This window comes from Zophobas morio, unplaced genomic scaffold (assembly GCF_036711695.1).
Source record: "Zophobas morio isolate AGI-343-1 ecotype UQ-CSIRO unplaced genomic scaffold, CSIRO_AGI_Zmor_V1 ptg000012l, whole genome shotgun sequence".
Taxonomy (NCBI): Eukaryota; Metazoa; Arthropoda; class Insecta; order Coleoptera; family Tenebrionidae; genus Zophobas; species Zophobas morio.
In genome coordinates this window covers 4,026,278-4,048,657 of record NW_026972117.1, presented here as the reverse complement: position 1 = coordinate 4,048,657, position 22,380 = coordinate 4,026,278, and the positions used below count along the sequence as shown (strand labels likewise).

The 22,380-nt window shown below is 30.6% G+C and overlaps 1 protein-coding gene across 4 annotated transcripts in view; it reads right to left on the bottom strand.

Moving 5' to 3' along the window:
• Positions 1 to 22,380, bottom strand: part of LOC135127667 (SCY1-like protein 2) — a 274,358-nt gene that overhangs the window by 9,309 nt on the left and 242,669 nt on the right. For 3 of the 4 annotated variants that reach the window (XM_064054200.1, XM_064054197.1, XM_064054199.1), the window contains one exon: positions 19,440 to 19,580. In XM_064054200.1, coding sequence (XP_063910270.1) covers positions 19,440 to 19,580 — 141 coding nt within the window. Of the gene's footprint in view, positions 1 to 19,341; positions 19,581 to 22,380 lie in introns of all 4 variants that reach the window. The other variant, XM_064054198.1, reaches the window with a different exon arrangement.

The window sequence follows — 22,380 nt, the reverse complement described above, 5'->3', positions numbered from 1 at the left end:
CAGAATCTCCAAAATGAATAAAATAAGTCAATTTTGAGATAAGACAATTTTTGGAAAATTTTAAAAACTTGAATTTGAAAGAGAATATTTTGAAAATGATGAGATTCTTTTGCTGATTTGGATTTCCAGAATTTCTTTGGGTTTTTATTTCTTCGAAAATTTCTTTCATCTTTCCAAAATCTCCAAAAAGAATGAAGTAAGACAAATTTTGGGACATTTTAAAATTTAAATTTGAACCAAAATATTTAGAAGATCTTGATCTGGTTTGATGTTGAGATTTTTTTTTATTTTATTTCTTCAAAAATTCCTACCATTTTTCCAGAATCTCCAAAATGAATAAAATAAGTCAATTTTGAGATAAGACAATTTTTGGAATATTTTAAAAACTTGAATTTGAAAGAGAATATTTTGAAAATGATGAGATTCTTTTGCTGATTTCAATTTCCAGAATTTCTTTGGGTTTTGATTTCTTCGAAAATTTCTTTCATCTTTCCAAAATCTCCAAAAAGAATGAAGTAAGGCAAATTTTGGGACATTTTAAAATTTAAATTTGAACCAAAATATTTAGAAGATCTTGATCTGGTTTGATGTTGAGATTTTTTTTTATTTTATTTCTTCAAAAATTCCTACCATTTTTCCAGAATCTCCAAAATGAATAAAATAAGTCAATTTTGAGATAAGACAATTTTTGGAATATTTTAAAAACTTGAATTTGAAAGACAATATTTTGAAAATGATGAGATTCTTTTGCTGATTTCAATTTCCAGAATTTCTTTGGGTTTTTATTTCTTCGAAAATTTCTTTCATCTTTCCAAAATCTCCAAAAAGAATGAAGTAAGGCAAATTTTGGGATATTTTAAAATTCAAATTTGAACCAAAATATTTAGAAGATCTTGATCTGGTTTGATGTTGAGATTTTTTTTTATTTTATTTCTTCAAAAATTCCTACCATTTTTCCAGAATCTCCAAAATGAATAAAATAAGGCAATTTTGAGATAAAACAATTTTTGGAATATTTTAAAAACTTAATTTGAAAGACAATATTTTGAAAATGATGAGATTCTTTTGCTAATTTCAATTTCCAGAATTTCTTTGGGTTTTTATTTCTTCGAAAATTTCTTTCATCTTTCCAAAATCTCCAAAAAGAATGAAGTAAGGCAAATTTTGGGATATTTTAAAATTCAAATTTGAACCAAAATATTTAGAAGATCTTGGTCTGGTTTGATGTTGAGATTTTTTTTTATTTTATTTCTTCAAAAATTCCTACCATTTTTCCAGAATCCCCAAAATGAATAAAATAAGGCAATTTTGAGATAAAACAATTTTTGGAATATTTTAAAAACTTAATTTGAAAGACAATATTTTGAAAATGATGAGATTCTTTTGTTGATTTCAATTTCCAGAATTTCTTTGGGTTTTTATTTCTTCGAAAATTTCTTTCATCTTTCCAGAATCTCCAAAAAGAATGAAGTAAGACAAATTTTGGGACATTTTAAAATTTAAATTTGAACCAAAATATTTAGAAGATCTTGATCTGGTTTGATTTTGAGATTTTTTTTTATTTTATTTCTTTAAAAATTCCTACCATTTTTCCAGAATCTCCAAAATGAATAAAATAAGGCAAATTTGGGATATTTTAAAAAATCGGAATTTGTTTTAACAGAATATTTCGATAATCATCGCCAGATTTCGACTTACAGAATTTTTTTTTGGTTTTATTCTTCGAAAATCCCTCCCATCTTTACAGAATCTCCTTAAAAAAGAGGGCAAAAAAGACGAAAATGAAAAAGAATCCAAAAGAAATAGTGGAAAAAATCAACAAATAAATTCTACAAAGAGAAACAAGAACAAAAAAGAGGAAATTAGCGATAAAAAAACGCCACTAAAAGACAACAAAAAATACGACTTAAGTTACATGCCAAAGAGACTCAGATTGTACAGACCACTACTTAATTTTGGTGCTATTTTTAATTCGAAATTTTCTTGAAATTCCACAAAATCCTCAATCTATTTAAGGTTAACCTCATTGCACTTAATTTTTTAACCTAAATTTAAAGTGTTATTTTTTTTTAAACAATAAACTTCGTCTTCTTTCTGCTGCAATTAATTTAGGTAGTACTTTCCTGTACACTCGATTTGCGTTAATAATTGTTTTTCAGTGGATACTAAATTTTGAATCTTGATATTTTTTTCAGTAATTGTTTCTTCTGGATTGATATTATCTTTAAAATAAATATTGAGCTTTAAAATATTTAGGTACAGCGTTCTCTTTTAACTTAAAATCGTAGACGAAATACTCTTGATCAAGGTGTACCTTAAAATATTATTTTAAAAATACATAAACGATATTAATCGTATATATTTTCAGCTTTAAGTTTTTATTTCAAAAAATGAAAAATTACAAAAAATCGCAGCTAGGCGGATTGCTGCAATTTTTTAAGAAACATTCCAGGAGACGAACGTTCATGATTTGATAAATTTGACAACCTAAATTATTTTAATATTGAAGCTGTCATTTCGTGTCCACACTCTTAAAAACCACTTAATACGTCAAATGTGATTTTTTTAACGTTATATGATAAATTCGATTTTTCGTTAGAGATCTTTCCATATATGAAATTGCTTGCCAACCAAATTCTAGCTTTCCATGGCTCACCTTTGCCTAAAAACTTCCTGCCCGGTATATATGTACGTAATTCCGGTTTCGAGATTGATCCACTTGACCCTCAGCGAGCTAAATTACTAGCAAATTAACAAGTTGCTGCAGTATAACCGAAACCATCCATTTCGCGAGTGATTTTCCGGGCGAGTTGCCTGAATAATAAATTGCTCAAGATCCAACTCGGAAAGATACAACCGTTAAGTTTTAATCCAGAATGATAGAATTAATTTGAAAATGAATTGCAGCGTAGGCAAAGCAATTAATCTCGACGAACTAGACGTCGTAATCATATCAATCCAATTCCGGTAGTTTGTGCAGCGGCAATTATAAATTCGAATGAGCGAACACACGTTAAGCTTTTCTAAAATATTTCTCGATCTAATTCAGCATTGGTGTCACGAACACTCGTTAGCACGAGCTTAAAATCACACAAACGTCAATACGATTACATGCACAAACACACAGAGATTTACGAAATATGCATATGAAAAATATGAAATTGTATATCTTTCTAGACGATTGTCGAGGGTGTATTTTTACAAGGCTAAAAGGGCACAGAGTCGCAGGCATGCGGAAGGTCGCTTTCCAATGGAACACTGTGCACAGTTACACGCCATCGCCAGATTAATTCAGTCAAATGAACGCAATGTTTAGATTCGGATTACTGAAAGTAAGTATTTGCGGATGCTGGTGACGGCGGAATCAAACGAGATTTTTCTCGCGCCGCCACCGGGATGATGAACGTGGGAAAATCTCGTTCGCGCACGAAATTTTCCACACGTTGTGGGCATCCACTCCGATCGAAACATTCGCAGAACGGGATATTATTTTTTTATATGCCAGTTGGTGCCGCGACCACGATCTGTAAATTTTCTTCTTCCATTTTCGTTTATTGCTAATCACGAGAGTACAGAGCCCTCAGTCGTGCGATGAGGAATGACAGCGATTACAATAGCGAAGAATGACAAGATCGATCTCTGAAAACACTCATTAAATTCGTTAATTCCTATCTAAAATTGAGTAGACTAAGTAGAGCTGCTTGGGACACAGTCACAAGTGCCTCCAGTTCATTTGACTGTATCGACACACATTGATAAATATTGCAGTGAAATATCGGACGATGGAGAGAGTTAAGAAACACTTCAATGGACACACACAACAATTAAACATGTCTGGAATTTTGTGCGGTCGCCTGTGATTGTCGCTCGGATTGCCACTTCCGGTCTTCATTGAAACATCATCCACAAAAAATATAAAAAATAAAATCGAGCTCGAATCATCAGCGTGGGGATTCTTATTGGCGGCCGGCAAATAGCTGGTACTGGAACATCAGAAAACAATTATGCGGGGGTTATTGGAAGGCAGTGCGAGGCTAACTACTCTATCATAGGTCATCGATACAAGATTCAAGTGGCTCAAGAATACGAGACACTCCCTCCCCTTGTTGCTGTCTTCCGAAAGTAAGCGTGGAGCAAATTTACGAAATTTGACGAAAGTCAGACTGGAACCAGCGAAAGATTTCGTGAACATCCCGAATAGGTTAGATGTTGCTATGACGTCACGTTCAGCGCGCTCAGGGCAATGTCTTCATTTACAAATATAATATATCTCACATGTTTCACTCAATTTTGACTTGCAAATTTTTTTTTACTAAGAAATAATTCTGTTTGATACTTTGTACGATTTTTTTTACATGTGTACATCTTATATTTGAGTCAAATACAAAACAAATCTGATGACTGAGTTAAATTCGAAACAATAATGTAGTTTAATTTAATGCTTTCTTTACGTTATATAAAAAGAATTTTATATTTTTATTTCTTGGGCATAAGCTAAGGCAGTATTGTATTCGAGTCCATTAGACGACTACTAATTTTACGTTTTCTCGACGTTTCATGACACCACGCAATTTAATTTTGAAACAGCAAAACCGAAGGCTTTGAAGTCTGAAATACCGAAAAATCGAAAAGTCGAGAACTTGAAATAGTTCAAAATCGAAAAACCGAAAATTAGAAATTGAACAATTGATCGATCGGAAAATCGAAAATTTTAGACCGAAAAGTCTAATTTGAGTTAAAAATTGACCCACAAAAATTTTTATTCGAAAAATTTCATGCGGAAAAAATTGTCTAATAGCTTGAACAAAAAAAATTTAATTCAATATATGCGGATTATTAATTTTTATTTTTTTTCTCCATTGTTTGAAGAGATACAGGAAAAGCAAGCACAGATTCAAAATCCAGGGAGAATTTCCTTTAAGAATGACACAATTGCACAGATATTTGGAAAAATTAAAAATTGCTAAAAAATGGTGGAGGCGCCGGGATAATAAATATTTTTGGAGTGATTTATTTAAGGAATTTTAAGGAACTTCCTCATGGAACAATGTATTTCCGAAAAAAACTAACCGATCCTTAATTTGCTTGATATCTAAACGTAATATGAAACGGCGAATCCAAATTTAAGCCAATTTAAATACACCTTTTGGACCGATTTGGTAAGCTTAAATTTTTTTCTATAAAACCTAATTTTCTGCGTTGTTTGAAGAGATACAGGAAAAATAAGCACAAATTCAAATTTTAGAGAGAATTTCCGTTAAGAATGACACAATTCAACACGTATTAAGGGAAAAATTGAAAAATTGATAAATATGGTGGAGGCGCCGGGATAATAAATATTTTTGAATTTATTTATTTCAAGAATTTTAAGGAAATATGCCGATGTTTACGATTTGGCAAACTTAATTTTTATCTTTATGAAAGCACATTTTTCTGCGTTGTTTGGAGAAATGATACAGGAAAAACAAGCACAGATTCAAAATTCAGAGAGAATTTTCGTTAAGAATGGCAGAATTGTGTAGAAAAAATTCGGAAAATTAAAACATCGAAAACATCCCAAAATTGAAATGTTCAAATAATGAGAAATCAAAAACTTGAAAAATCGAGAAATCATTAAACGAAAAGTCGAAAAATTTTTAAAATCGAAAAACCGGGATATCGACAAATTGAACATTCGAATAATCCAAAAATTGAAATAATAAAAAATTCAAAAGTCGGGAAATCGAAACCCCAAGAAATCGTAAAATCACAAAACTGAAAAATAAAAAAACATGAGAAATCGAGAAATGGAAATATGTATTTTAAGTTTAAAAAATTGAAGATCCGAAAACTGAAAAATCGAGAAATTGAACAACCCAAAATCGAAACGTCGAAAACGAACTCGAAATGGCCCAAAACTGAGAAATCGAAAAGTCGGAAAACTGAAATCAATAAATCGACAAATGGAAATATCAAAAAATAGAGAAAAAAAAAATTGAAAAACTGAGAAATTTATAAAATCTCATATTCAAAAAATATCGTAAATGTAAAAAATCAACAAATCAAAACGGAAAATCTCAAAACTGAAACATCCCACAATTGAGAAATCGGGAAATTCTAAGATCAAACACCTGAAAAAGCAAAAAATTGGAGAAATGGAAAATCTGAAATTGATAAGTAAAAATGGCAACATCGATAAATCGAAATACCAAAAAAAATTGAAAAATTTGAAATGTCCGGAAACAGAAATAGGAAATTCAAAAATTTAAATTCGAAAAGTTGAAAAACCAAAAATCTAAAACTGAAAAGTCGAAAAACCAATAAATCAATAAATGGAAATATCAAAAAAATGAAAAATCTAAAATTTAAAAATTTAAACAATTGAAAAATAGAAACACCTAAAATTCAAAAATTTCGAAAAAACAATCACAAAAAAATGAAAAACTGAGAAATTTCTAAACTCTGATATTCAAGAAACATCGTAAATGTAAAAAATCGACAAATCAAGACAGAAAATCGAAAAATTGAAAAATCCCAAAAATGCAATGTAAAACTGAGAAATCGAGAAATGGAAATATGTATTTTAAGTTTAAAAAAATTGAAGAACCGAAAACTGAAAATCGAGAAATTGAACAACCCAAAATCGAAACGTCGAAAAAGAACTCGAAATGGCCCAAAATTGAGAAAATAGAAACCTCTACAATTTAAAATTACGAAAAAATAATCGCAAAATTGAAAAACAGACACATCGAAACATCCAAAAATCGAAAAATTGAGATCCCGTAAAATCTGACGTTCAAAAAACATCGTAAACGAAAAAAATCGACAAATCAAAACGGAAAATCGAAAATTTGATAAATCGAAAAATTGGAAAATCTCAAAACTGAAACATCCCAAAATTGAGAAATCGAGAAATTCTAAGATCAAACACCTGAAAAATCCATAAATTGAAATATCAAAAAATTGAAAAATTTGAAATGTCCGGAAACAGAAACAGGAAATTCAAAAATTTAAATATTCGAAAAGTTGAAAAATCAAAAATCTAAAACTGAAAAGTCGAAAAACCAATCAATCGATAAATGGAAATATCAAAAAAATAAAAAATCTAAAATTTATAAATTGAAACAATTGAAAAATAGAAACACCTAAAATTCAAAAATTTCGAACAATCACAAAAAACTGAAAAACTGAGACATTTCTAAAATCTGATATTCAAGAAACATTGTAAATCTAAAAAATCGACAAATCAAGACAGAAAATCGAAAAATTGGAAAATCACAAAACTGAAACATTGCAAAACTGAGGAATCGAGAAATTCGAAAATCAAACACCTGAAAAATCGAAAAATTGGAGAAATGAGAAATCTGAAATTGAAAAGTAAAAATCGAAATATCAAAAAATTGAAAAATCCAAAATTTAAAAATTCGAAAAACTCAAAAATTGAAGAATCTAAAAGTTAAAGATCGAAAAATTAAAATATCACGAAACTAAATACTCGAAAACATCAAAAATTCGAAAAATCTGAAATTCAAAAAACCGAAAATGTTAAAAATCGACAAATCAAAACGGAAAATTGAAAAATCCCAAAACTGAAACATCGCAATATTGAGAAATCGAGAAATTGGAAAATCAAACACCTGAAAAATCGAAAAATTGGAGAAATCAAAAATCTGAAATTGGAAAGTAAAAATCGTAAGACAGATAAATCGAAATGTCAAAAAATTGAAAAAATTGAAGTGTTGTAAAGAATCGATAAATCCAAAAATTGAAAAAATCGCAAAGAGTCTGAAAACAGAAATAGGAAACTCAAAAATTTTAAATTTAGAAAAGTTGAAAAACCAAAAATTTAAAACTGAAAAGTCGAAAAATCAATAAATCCATAAATGGAAATATAAAAAAAAAGTAAAATCAGAAATTTAAAATTTCGAAAAAACAATCGCAAAATTGAAAAACAGACGTATCGAAACACCAAAAAATCGAAAAACTGAAAAATTGTAAAATCTGGAATTCGAAAAACATCGTAAATGTAAAAAATCGTCAATCAAGACGGAAAATCGAAAAATTGATAACTCGAAAAATTGAAAAATTCCAATTCTGAAACATCGCAAAATTGAGAAATCGTGAAATTCTAAAATCAAACACCTGAAAAATCCAAAAATTGGAGAAATGAAAAATCTGAAATTGATAAGTAAAAATCGCAAAACCGGTAATCGAAATCTCAAAAAATTGAAAAATTGAAGAATTTTAAACCATCCATGAATTCAAAAATTAAATAAATCGAAAAGTCGGAAAGCAGAAATCGGAAACTCAAAAATTTTAAAAATCGAAAAGTTGAAAACCAAAAAATCTAAAACCGAAAAGTCGAAAACCTAATAAATCGATGAATCGAAATATCAAAAAATGAAAAAACTGAGAAATCGTGAAATCTGGAATTCAAAAAACAACGTAAATGTAAAAATTCGACAAATCAAAACGGAAAATCAAAAAAGTGATAAAACGAATAATTGAAAAATTCCAATTCTGAAACATCGCAAAATTGAGAAATCGAGAAATTTGAAAATCAAATACCTGAAAAATCGAAAACTAGGAAAACAAAAACAGGAAATTCAAAAATTTAAAAATTCGAAAAGTTGAAAAACCAAAAATCTAAGACTGAAAAGTCGAAAAATCAATAAATCGATAAATGGAAATCTGAAAAAAATGAAAAATCTAAAATTAAAAAATTCGAAAAATTGAAAAATAGACGCACCTAAAATTCAAAGTTTCGAAAAAACAATCGCAAAATTGAAAACCAAACAAATCGAAACATCCAAAAATCGAAAAACTGAGAAATAGTAAAATTTGCAATTCATAAAACATCGTAAATGTAAAAAATCGACAAATCAAAATGGAAAATCGAAAAATTGATGAATTGAAAAATTGAAAAATCCTAAAACTTAAACATCCCAAAATTGAGAAATCGAGAAATTCGAAAATCAAACACCTGAAAAATAAAAAAATTGGAGAAATGAAAAATCTCAAATTGAAAAGTAACAATCGCACGACCGATAAATCAAAATAGCAAAAAATTGAAAAATTGAAGAATTTTAAACAATCGATAAATCTAAAGATTGAAAAAATCGAAAAGTCGGAAAACAGGAATAGGAAACTCAAAAATTTTAAAATTTGAAAAATTGACATACCAAAAATCAAAAACTGAAAAGTCGAAAATTCAACAAATCGATTAATGGAAATACCAAAAAAATGGAAAATTTAAAATTCAATAATTCGAAAAATTGAAAAATTCCAAAACTGAAACATCACAAAACATAGAAATCGAGAAATTTGAAAATCAAACACCTGAAAAATCGAAAAATTGGAGAAATCGAAACCAAAAATCTAAAACTGAAGAGTCGAAAATTCAATAAATCGATAGGTGGAAATACCAAAAAGAGGGAAAATCTAAAATTTAAAAATTCGAAATATTGTAAAATAGAAATGCCTAAACTTCAAAATTTCGAAAAAACAATCGCAAAATTGAAAAACAGACAAATCAAAATATTAGAAAATGGAAAAGCTTAGAAATTGTAAAATCTGAAATTCAAAAAACATGTACAAAATCGACAAATAATGAAAACGGAAAATCAAAAAACTGATAAATCGAAAAATTGTAAAATCCCAAATCTGAAATTGATAAGTGAAAATCGCAAGGCCGATAAATCGAAATATCAAAAAATTGAAAAATCTAAAATTTAAAATTTCGAAAATGTAAAAAGTCTGTTAATCAAAGCGAGAAATCGCAAAATTGAAGAATCAAAGTGTTCAAAAATTCCAAACCTGAAATAGCGAAAAATCGAAAATCGAGAAAATGAAAATTTGAAAAATCGGGACACCGAAGAATAATAAAAAACTGAAAAATCCTAAAATTGAAATATCGAAAACTGAGAAATCGAAAGTTGAAAAATCGAGAAATCGAAAAGCCAAAAATTGGAAAAATTGAAAAAGTAATAAGTCAAGAAATAGAAAAATGGAAACGAAACATCGAAAATTCGAAAAAAGGAAGAATTGAAATTTTGAGAAAATCCTTAAGTGAAATAATGAAAAACTTAAGGTTATTGTAAGCATTGCAAATCGTTAATTAAAATGTGTTGGTTTATGACCTCCTCAAAAATGCTGATGTCATGTCAAATGTGAAATGTCTGATTTATTAATCCATGAATTTGAGTTGATTTTTACCTTTGGCATTCATATTTTTGGAAAAAAAATACAAAATATTTTGCAATTTAACTTTGAAAATGCAAAAACCGAATGCTGCGAAATCTTCCAAATAGTTTGCGGTAATTAAAAGCATCGTAAATCATTAGTCCAAATTTTTCTGTCATTTTACAACTTTGCCGAATGTTTTTCAAATTTATGTGTATTTGCGAAAAAACTGAGTGTGCTTAATCAATTAATTAACTAGTTCTGTCCTCTGCGTTGAGGAAACAAAATCAATCAAATTTCATTTTCTTTTAACCGCTTGTGCTTGCAATCTGAACGTGCTAATAGCGGAATTCTTCCGAAGTATAAACATAAACAATCGAAGTTAAGCATGTACTGAGAAACTGAGAATGTTTACATTTTCCCGTTGATTATATGCTTCAAATATATTTCAACCTGGTTTTTACGTTGTAGAGATTATGAGAAAATGAAAATCGCACAATAAGATTTTACAATTTTTAAAGAAACGAGACTTGTCGGACTATGCTTCAGAAATTCATCTAAAAACTGCTGAATATTTATGTATTTTTTTATATTCGAGTACAAAGTACAAATACAAATTTGTATCAGAGGACGTACATTATATATTATATTATACCCAATACAATTTGTATTTTTATGCTTTAAAAAGAGATTATTTCGAATTTAACTAGCCATCAGATTTGTTTGTGTGATTGTCAAGTTGTTTTGCTCTAATATAAATTGCCTGCACGTAACAGAATAATTTGTTTTCGATTGTTATGCTGCTCTTTTTATCTGTTTGTCCAATAATTGTTATGTCATTATTTGTTTTCTGAAAATCAGTGCGCACTTAATGGTTGATACTGAAATAAATGATTTGTTTATAGTATATATTAAATCAATGAGATATCCATGTACTTATTCTAAACAAATCGACTTGTGAGAAAGCATGTTATTAACGACTGTTCACGGAACATGGTTTATAGAGTCGACATTGGCCTGAGCCTGCTCTGGTTTCTATATCAAACAAGTTCTCAGGCGACGAGTGTTAGTTGACTTTAATTTTTTTTGTTTTTGTTTTTGTTATTAACCTTTTCTTTGTTGTTAGAGAACCTTAACTGGTTCCACTCTTGTAACAAACGTACGTTCAGGTCGAAATTTACTCCACTGCAATATTCTCTTTGGCACGAACAAAACCTTCACGGAACCTAAAATGTATACCAAACCAAAATACACACATAATCGAGAACGCGCAAATTATGATTACGTACAACCCTCCATTGTTTGATCGTACAAGAGATTTCCTCCAAGTTTACCATAAACCTCGATCTACATTTCCAAATACGTCCATTGTTAGTATTGCCACAGGTCGATTATTATAGGTGTTGAGGAGCGAACCGAGTCCACGTAATCACCATTTGCCGTCATTCTAATTCCGATTCATGTTGCTAAGTACACAGGAATCAAGTAATATGGGTCGATTCGGTAATGGCAACTTTTGATGCTTTTAGACGTTTTTATGAATATGCCGTCATTAAGTGAAAGCTGTATAGGCGCTTTTTATGTAGCGTTCGAAATCGGGCCTTTAGATCCTGTGTCAACAGGTAGCTGTATTGATTGCGGAATAAATTCGTCGAAAATTTACATGTAAATATGTCAAAGTTTTCAAGTTTATGTGCGGCACGTAATTCGAAATGAAACAAATTTACATAACACGCTCGGTAAACATGGGAGATATTTTTATGGAGGCGACGATCGGGGGAGTGGTTTTATGAAAATTGAAGATGCAATGGTTTTTTTTTTAAAGGAAAAATAACGAGGTGCCACCAACGCTAATGTAGCAATAATGGGGCTGAAGGCTGAGCTTTCTTGCTATTTGCCGGTTGTATTTAATTATAAAGAGCTTTCAAGTTGGGTCGTAGCTAAAGAAAGCTTTGCATTTTTTGTATAACGTTTGGAAGATTTTTTTAAGAAATAATTAATAGTAAGAACATATTTTAATCATTCCGTCGGCGCAGTTTGTTCAGATATAGCCCTTCTGACCGTGGCTGTAATAGAATTACACAACTTCAGAAGAAACTATTTCAAAGAACTAAACTCCTTTTGAATGAAGGATTCTCCCTTCGAGATAGTTTCCCAATTGTTGTCGAAATCTAATTAAGTCTGTTTATACTCAAACTTTTTCCGAGATTGTTCTTTCTTTAAACTGTAGGCTTTCGGCTTACGACCCACATTCTAGAGAGTTTCCTTGGAATTATTTCCACATTCGCGTTGGTTTTATCAAATTTACCATGTTGATGAATACGCTGCTCTGTTCTCTGCTGTTTGTAATTCAATTTCCACATTGGATGTAATAACGTAGGTACATTGTAAATTGTTCGTCAGTTAGAAGGAAAAATAATAAAAGCGTAGTATATAATAGGCGCCGCCTCGAGAACCCATATTATTTGATTCAGACTCCTGTTAATAGTTACATTTACATTTAGTTGTTACAGAAAATATTTGGATCTTAATTAGTTAATTAGAGATTGACGTGGCTGAATTAGTTACCAATTTTCGCTAGGGCCGTGTTAACGATTTATACGATCAGCAAAACGCCACCAAATTGTTACCTGTACTTCCTAGCGGCTCAATCAAGTATACATCTAAAACAGTCTTTTGTGGTCAGTTTTGACCACGATTGCAGAATGCGATAGGTCTGGAAACTCCTGTAAAAATTACAAGGTTTTAAAGACATACCACTTGGCCAGGGCGAGCTCTTAGCGACCTCTGGAATGCTGAACAGTGCGAATTTTGACATACTCACAATTTTAAGATTCTAGTGGACGATTTTTTTGGACTTCGAGTTTTCAAATTGACTATTTAATAAATATTTTTTATAAAAAATAATTCGATGATTTTATATGTAACTTAAATAGTAGTTGCTAATTTTCAATATTTTCGAAAATCAAGATTTGAAATTTCAAACTATTGTTTTAAAGATTTATTCTTCAAAAAGTGCACTGCGGCTATGTTTGCCTAGTTTTTTAAAATTATTTTTAGTAAAACTTTCTAGCAAAATTATTTTAAAAAATCGATATTTTAACATTTTTATAATAATAAAAAGGAGAATACATATATAAAACATTTTTTTATTATTGAACAACCTTCAAAAAAGCATGAAATCGTGATATTGAGAAGATTTCGGTTTAGACAGATGTCTTAGGGAAGATTTGAGCAATTTTCAAACTTTTATATAAAAATGGTGGAAATAAAATCTCCCTTATTCGAAAACCTACAGGAAAAATAAGGATAGATTTGAAATCCTGAGAAAATTTCGGTTTTGGACCGATGTATATATTTTCGGAAGGATTTCGGCAAGTTTAAGATTTTATGTAAAAATGGTGGAAGCGCCAGAATAAAAATTAATTTCTCCATTATTCGAACACCTACAGGAAGAATAAGGACAGATTTGAATTCCTGAGAAAATTTCGGTTTATACAGATGTGTTTTCGGAAGGATTTCGGCAAGTTTAAAATTGTATGTGAAAATGGTGGAGGCGCCAGATTAAAAAATTTATTTCTTCGTTTTTTGACGATTTACGATAAGAACAAGCATTAATTCGTGATACTGAGAAAATTTTGGCTTAGAAAGATGTGTTTTCGTGACGATTCGTCCAATTTTCAATTTTTGTGTAAAAATGGTGGATGCGCCAGAATAAAAATTAATTTCTCTATTATTCGAACACCTACAGGAAGAATAAGGATAGATTTAAAATCCTGAGAAAATTTCGGTTTAGACAGATGTGTTTTCGGAAGGATTTCGGCAAGTTTAAAATTTTATGTAAAAATGGTGGGGGCGCCAGATTAAAAATTTATCTGTCCGTTATTTGACGATTTACGATAAGAACAATCATTAATTCGTGATACTGAGAAAATTTTGGGTTAGAAAGATGTGTTTTCGGAATGATTCAGGCAATTTCCAATTTTTGTGTAAAAATGGTGGATGCGCCAGAATAAAAATTAATTTCTCCATTATTCGAACACCTACAGGAAGAAGGGGGATAGATTTGAAATCCTGAGAAAATTTCGGTTTAGACAGATGTGTTTTCGGAAGGATTTCGGCAAGTTTAAAATTTCATGTAAAAATGGTGGAGGCGCCAGATTAAAAATTTATTTCTCCATTATTTGACGGTTTACGATAAGAACACGCATTAATTCATGATACTAAGAAAATTTTGGCTTAGAAAGATGTGTTTTCGGGAACGATTCATCCAATTTTCAATTTTTGTGTAAAACTGGTGGATGCGCCAGAATAAAAATTAATTTCTCCATTATTCGAACACCTACAGGAAGAATAAGGATAGATTTGAAATCCTGAGAAAATTTCGGTTTAGACACATGTGTTTTCGGAAGGATTTCGGCAAGTTTAAACTTTTATGTAAAAATGGTGGAGGCGCCGATTAAAAATTTATTTCTCCGTCATTTGACGAATTACGATAAGAACAAGCATTAATTCGTGATACTGAGAAAATTTTGGCTTAGAGACATGTGTTTTCGGAACGATTCGTCAAATTTTCAATTTTTGTGTAAAAATGGTGGATGCGCCAGAATAAAAATTAATTTCTCCATTATTCGAGCACCCAGAGGAAGAATAAGGATAGATTCGAAATCCTGAGAAAATTTCGGTTTAGACAGATGTGTTTTCGGAAGAATTTCGGCAAGTTTAAAATTTTATGTAAAAATGGTGGAGGCGCCTGATTAAAAATTTATTTCTCCGTTATTTGACGATTTACGATAAGAACAAGCATTAGTTCGTGATACTGAGAAAATTTTGGCTTAGAAAGATGTGTTCTCGGAATGATTCGTCCAATTTTCAATTTTTGTGTAAAAATGGTGGAGGCGCCGATTAAAAATTTATTTCTCCGTCATTTGACGAATTACGATAAGAACAAGCATTAATTCGTGATACTGAGAAAATTTTGGCTTAGAAACATGTGTTTTCGGAACGATTCGTCCAATTTTCAATTTTTGTGTAAAAATGGTGGATGCGCCAGAATAAAAATTAATTTCTCCATTATTCGAACACCTACAGGAAGAATAAAGATAGATTTGAAATCCTGAGAAAATTTCGGTTTAGACAGATGTGTTTTCGGAAAGATTTCGGCAAGTTTAAAATTTTATGTGAAAATGGTGGAGGCGCCAGATTAAAAATTTATTTCTCCCTTATTTGAACACCCACAAGAAAAATAAGGATAGACTTGAAATCCTGAGGAAATTTCGGTTTAGACGGAAGTATTTTCGGAAGGATTTCGGCTGGCCTAAAGTTTTATGTAAAAATGGTAAGGAGACAGAATAAAAAAATCATTTCTCCCTAATTTGGCTATTTACAATTAAAATAACCATTAATTCGTCGTACTGAGAAAATTTCGGCTTTGAAAGATGTTTTTTCGGGACAATTTGGGCAATTTTCAGTTTGGTCTAAAAATGGTGGAGGCGCCAGGACAAAAATTCTGTTCTCCCTTATTTGAAAACTTACAGAAAAATAAGGATAGATTTGTGATCCTGAGAAAATTTCGTTTCAGACCTATCCATTTTCGGAAATATTTCGTTATGTTTAAAATTTTATGTAAAAATGGTGGAGGCGCCAGAATAAAAATTCATTTTTTCTTTATATGAACACCTACAGGAAAAATAGCATAGTTGGAAATCCTGAGAAAATTTCGGTTTAGAGAGATGTATTTTCGGAAGGATTTCGGCAAGCTTAAAGTTTTATGTAAAATGGTTAAGGAGACAGAATAAAAAAAATCATTTCTCCCCAATTTGGCTATCTACAATAAAAATAACCATTAATTCGTCAAACTGAGAAAATTTCGCCTTAGAAAGATGTTTTTTCGGGACAATTTGGGCAATTTTCAGTTTTGTCTAAAAATGGTGGAGGCGCCAGGACAAAAATTCTGTTCCCTTATTTGAACACCTACAGAAGAAATAAGGATAGATTTGTGATCCCGAGAAAATTTCGTTTTAGAGAAATCCATTTTCGGAAAGATTTCGTAATGTTTAAAATTTTATGTAAAAATGGTGGAAGCGCCAGAAAAAAAATCTTTTCTCGCTTATTCGAACGACTACAGTAAAAATAAGAATAGATTTGAAATCCTGAGAGAATTGTCGTTTAGACAGATATACCTTCTGGATGATTTTGGCAAGTTTAAAATTTTATGTAAAAATGGTAGAGGCGCCAGAATAGAAAAATCATTTCTCTCTAATTTGGCTGTCTACAATAAAAATAACTATTAATGCGTCATACTGAGAAAATTTCGGCTTTGAGAGATGTTTTTTCGGAACAATTTGGGCAATTTTCAGTTTTGTCTAAAAATGGTGGAGGCGCCAGGACAAAAATTCTGTTCTCTCTTATTTGAACACCTTCAGAAAAAATAAGGATAGATTTGTGATCCTGAGAAAATTTCGTTTCAGACAGATCCACTTTCCGAAAGATTTCGTTATGTTTAAAATTTTATGTAAAAATAGTGGAGGCGCCGGAATAAAAATTCATGTCTCCCTTATTCGAACGACTACAGTAAAAATAAGGATAGATTTGAAATCCTGAGAGAATTTTGCTTTAGACAGATGAATTTTCTAGACGTTTTTGGCAAGTTTAAAATTTTATGTAAAATTGGTGGAGGCGCCAGAATAAAAATGCATTTCTTCCTTATACGAACGCCTACAGGAAAAATAAGCATAGATTTGAAATGCTGATAAAATTTCGGTTTAAAGAGATGTATTTTCGGAAGGATTTCGGCAAGCTTAAAGTTTTATGTAAAATGGTTAAGGAGACAGAATAAAAAAATCATTTCTCCCTAATTTGGCTGTCTACAATAAAAATAACTATTAATTCGTCATACTGAGAAAATTTCGGGTTAGAAAGATGTTTTTTCGGGACAGTTTGGGCAATTTTCAGTTTTGTCTAAAAACAGTGGAGGCGCCAGGACAAAAATTCTGTTCTCCCTTATTTGAACACCTACAGAAGAAATAAGGATAGATTTGTGATCCTGAGAAAATTTCGTTTCAGACAAATCCATTTTCGGAAAGATTTCGTATGGTTTAAAATTTTATGTAAAAATGGTGGAGGCGCCAGAAAAAAAAATCTTTTCTCCCTTATTCGAACGACTACAGCAAAAATAAGAATAGATTTGGAATCCTGAGAGAATTGTCGTTTAGATAGATATACTTTCCGGATGATTTTGGCAAGTTTAAAATTTTATGTAAAAATGGTGGAGGCGCCAGAATAAAAAAATCAGTTCTCTCTAATTTGGCCATCTATAATAAAAATAACCATTAATTCATCAAACTGAGAAAATTGCGGCTTAGAAAGATGTTTTTTCGAGACGATTTGGGCAAGTTTCAATTTTGTTTAAAAATGGTGGAGGTGCCAGGACAAAAATTCTGTTCTCCCCTATTTGAACACCTACAGAAGAAATAAGGGTAGATTTGTGATCCCGAGAAAATTTCGTTTCAGACAAATCCATTTTCGGAAAGATTTCGTAATGTTTAAGATTTTATGTAAAAATGGTGGAGGCGCCAGAAAAAAAATCTTTTCTCCCTTATTCGAACGACTACAGTAAAAATAAGAATAGATTTGAAATCCTGAGAGAATTGTCGTTTAGACAGATATACTTTCTGGGTGATTTTGGCAAGTTTAAAATTTTATGTAAAAATGGTGGAGGCGCCAGAATAAAAAAATCATTTCTCTCTAATTTGGCTGTCCACAATAAAAATAACTATTAAGTCGTCATATTGAGAAAATTTCGGCTTAGAAAGATGTTTTTTCGGGACAATTTGGACAATTTTCAGTTTTGTCTAAAAATGGTGGAGGCGCCAGGACAAAAATTCTGTTCTCCCTTACTTGAACACCTATAGAAAAAATAAAGATAGATTTGTGATCCTGAGAAAATTTCATTTCAGACAGATCAATTTTTGGAAAGATTTCGTAATGTTTAAAATTTTATGTAAAAATGGTGGAAGCGCCAGAATAAAAATTCATTCCTTCCTTATTCGAACGACTACAGTAAAAATTAGGGTAGATTTGAATTCCTGAGAGAATTTTGCTTTAGACAGATGTCCTTACTGGACGATTTTGGTAAGTTTAAAATTTTATGTAGAAATGGTGGAGGCGCCAGAATAAAAATTCATTTTTGCATTATACGAACACCTCCAGAAAAAGTAAGCATAGATTTGAAATGCTGCGAAAATTTCGGTTTAGAGAGATGTATTTTCGGAAGGATTTCGACAAGCTTAAAGTTTAATGTAAAATGGTTAAGGAGGCAGAATAAAAAATCATTTCTCCCTAATTTGGCTGTCTACAATAAAAATAACCATTAATTCGTCAAACTGGGAAAATTTCGGCTTAGAAAGATGTTTTTTCGGGACAACTTGGGCAATTTTCTTTTTTTGTCTAAAAATGGTGGAGGCGCCAGAACAAAAATTAATTTCTCCATTATTTTTGAACACAATACAGAAAAAATAAGAATAGATTGGTAATGGTTGTGTTTAAAATTTGATGTGAAAATCGTGGAGGCGCCAAAAGGTAAGTTCATTTTTCCCTCATTGGAAGACCTATAACTAAAATTAAATAAATTCATCAGCCTCAGAAAATTTTGATTATGACAAATACCTCTTATTATAAAGTACATCGATAATAATCGTGACAATATTTTTTATGGTCTGACGTTGTAGACGTTTCTTTTTTAAAATTTTCCAATAAATTAGGCATAAGTTATTAGAAAATTAAATTTTAGTTTTTCAAAATACAGACATTAAGCAGAATACATTTTTTTTAAATTAGACTAATCACTGTTTGACTTAAATAATGCAAAACAATAAAAACGGGAGTTTCACATAGTTTAAAAAAAATGAAATTCCCATTAGGCATTCATCATCCTAGGTCCTCGGGAGCTTCCGAACCTATCCGTCACTCTGCACCCATGACCCGATCACGGTGCAAAGATGGTAGTACACAGAGGCGGAGGTGGGTTTCGTATCTTGATCAAAAGCCCTATTTCTATCCAGAAGAGAGAACAGTTTCAATAGCCCCCGCCAGGTGAATGATAAATGCACGACAGAGACATATGACTTGTGTGGGAGAAGCAGGAGTGTGAGTGTTAATACGACGGTCATACGTACGTACATTCAGCTAAATGTAATGTTCAGGGAGGGGCATTTCCTAACCGAGCTACTAGAGAACGTTCGGCCGTTGGTCGGTTGGTGTGAAGAGGTGAGTCTTACCATGCCGGAGCCGAGCTGCTGCAGCAGCCCTGAGCCCTGAGAGCCGCCCAACACCGCCGACGGTCGACGGGAACGGATGCTCTGCATGCTACTGCTGAGCAGGAACGGGACGCTGCTGCTAGTGTTGGGCATCGAGCCGCCCTGCGAACACGGCACGGAAGGTGCTCAGAGGGGTGATCACACCGCGGGGCTATACCGAAAGGGGCACGGACATGGGAATGCGGCTGGTGCTGTGATTGTTTGGGAAAAATTTTTGAAAAATTACTTGGGTTTAGAATTTTGATTTGAATAGAAAATTTACATACTCAAAAATGTAGACAACAATAATTGAAGTAGGAAATAAAAAATAAAAAGGCAGCCGAAAAATCACAAAATTGTGTTTTCCCTAACTTGACATGACCCCTAGGGTACGAAGAAATAGATCTCCTGTTTCCATCTGTCTGTCTGTCTGTCTGTCTGTCTGTCTGTCTGTCCGTCCGAATTTCTATTAGACAAATTGTACAACAACATTTTGCAATTTAACTTTGAAACTGCAAAACGGAATGCTCTGAAATCCTGCAAACGTTTTAAGGTTATCGTAAGCATGGAAAATTGTAAATCAAAATTTTTTTCGTTAATCCCCTCCCAAAAAATTGATGACGTCATCACAAAATTTTGTCGAATAAATCCTCTCTGAAATGTGCAAAATACTATGACTCTATAATTGTGGTTTATCAATGCACTTATAGTTTTTAAAATTACTCATAAAGGGTGACTCAAAATACTTAAGGAGGAAATATATTGTCAAGGACACTCCACTCCATTTTCCAGAAAATTTGGGAATACAGTACTGTTATTACTAGTATGACACCGAATCTATCAAATAATTAATATGTGTCCTTGCAAAAAATGTTGATACGTCATCACAAAATTTTGTAATGGAAAAATTCACTTGAAACAAACGTGTAGCACTTCTTTAAATTTACTTTGACATTACATACATTTCTTTATTTTAACTTATAAGGGTTATTATAAAAAAATTAACTTCGTTAAATCAAATCTTCTAATTTTCCGAAAAATATGGATTTCTTTACCTCTGACCAATTTTTGACATCACAATTTATCGTTTGTTCATTTTCTTTGATTCTAAAATTTTTCCGTTCTTCATTGTTTCAGTTTCATAATTTTTCGTTCTTGCAACTTCAAATATTTCAATTTTTCAATTTCTTTCCTTCCAAATTTTTCAACTTTTCGTTTCTTCAATTTTTCGATTTGTAAGTTTTCAATTTTGCAATTTTCCGATATTACAGTTTTTCAATTTTTAGATTTTTCGAATTTTCAATTTCTCAATTTTTCGACCTCTCGCTTTGCAACCTTTAGATTTTCTGAGTTTTCGATATTTTGATTTTCTCATTTCTCAACTTGTCTTTTTTTAGATTTTCAGATTTTCAATTCTTTAATTTTTCGATTTTTTAGGTTTGTAATTTTTCAATTTTTCGGCTTTTCGATTTCTGGAATTTTCAGTTTTTGGATTCTTCAATTTATCTTCGATTTTTCTGTTTTTTGATTTATCGGTTCATCAATTCTTAGACATTTGAGTTTTTCAGTTTTTCGATAAATTTTTTTGATATTTTAATTTTTCGGTTTCTCAATTTCTCGTTTTTTTGATATTCCAGTTTTTCGATATTTCAATTATTTGATATCTCGGTTTTTCGATGTTTCAGTTTGGGGATTTTTCACTTTTTCGAATTTTCAATTGTTCTTTGATTATTCAGTTTTTCGATTCTTTAATTATTTGATTTCTTTAAATTTAGATTTTTCGGTTGTTCATTTATAGTATTTTTGATTGTTCAGTTTTCCGATATTTTAATTTTTCGTTTTACAAATTTTGCATTTTTGATTTTTCAGTTTTACCATTTTTCGACTTTTAGATTTTCGACTCTTTCGATTTCTTGAATTTAGATTTCTCGATTTTTCGACTTTTCGACTTCTCTACTTTCCGATTGCTAGATCTTTTGATGTTTCGATTTCTCGACGTTTCGATTTTCCTTTTGGTCGATGTTTCGATTTTTCGAATTCTCTGTTTTTTGATTTTTCATTTCTTGGATTTTAAATTTTTGTTTTTTTTTAATGTTCCATTTTTCGATGTTTCGGTGTAATAATTTTTCGTTTGCGCAACTTTAATTTTTTTCAATTTTTCAATTTCTCAATTTCCAGATTATTTAATTTTTCGATTCGATCTGCAATTTTTCGATATCGCAGTTTTTCATTTTTCGATTTTTCAGTTTCTTAATTTTTGATTATTCAATTTTCCAATTGTTCGTTTCTTCAATTTTTCGAGATCTCCAATTTTTAGAGTTTTCAAAGTTTTCCTTTTATAGTTTTTCGATTTCTTATTTTTGATCTTTCAATTTTACGTAGGTACATCTTTTATTATAAAGGATATTAAAAAAAAAATATATACGCAAAATCATCTTATAATTTTTCGAAAAATTTGTATTTATTACATTCGACTAATTTTTTTTTTTTTGATATTACAGTTTTTTGTTTTTCGTTTTTTTTTTCAATTTTACAAGTTCTTGATGTCACATTTTCTTTAATTTTTCAAGTTTTCCTTTTTTCGGGGTTTCGATTTCGTAATTTTTCGTTTTTACAATTTTAATTTTTTCATTTTTTCAGTTTCATAACTTGCAAATATTTCACTTTTTCGTTTATTCAAGTTTTTATTTTTCGATTTTTTAGTTTCTCAATTTTTAATTTTTGCATTTTGTAATTTTTTGTTTCTTCAAATCGTCAAGTTTTTGATTTTTATTTTTCATTATCCCGATTTTTTAATTTTAATTTTTTCGATTGGATCTAAATTTTTCGTTTTTTCATTTCCTTTAATTTTTCAAATATTCCAGTTTGAATGTTTCGATTTCATAGTTTTTCGTTTTTAATTAATTAATGTTTCAATGTCTCG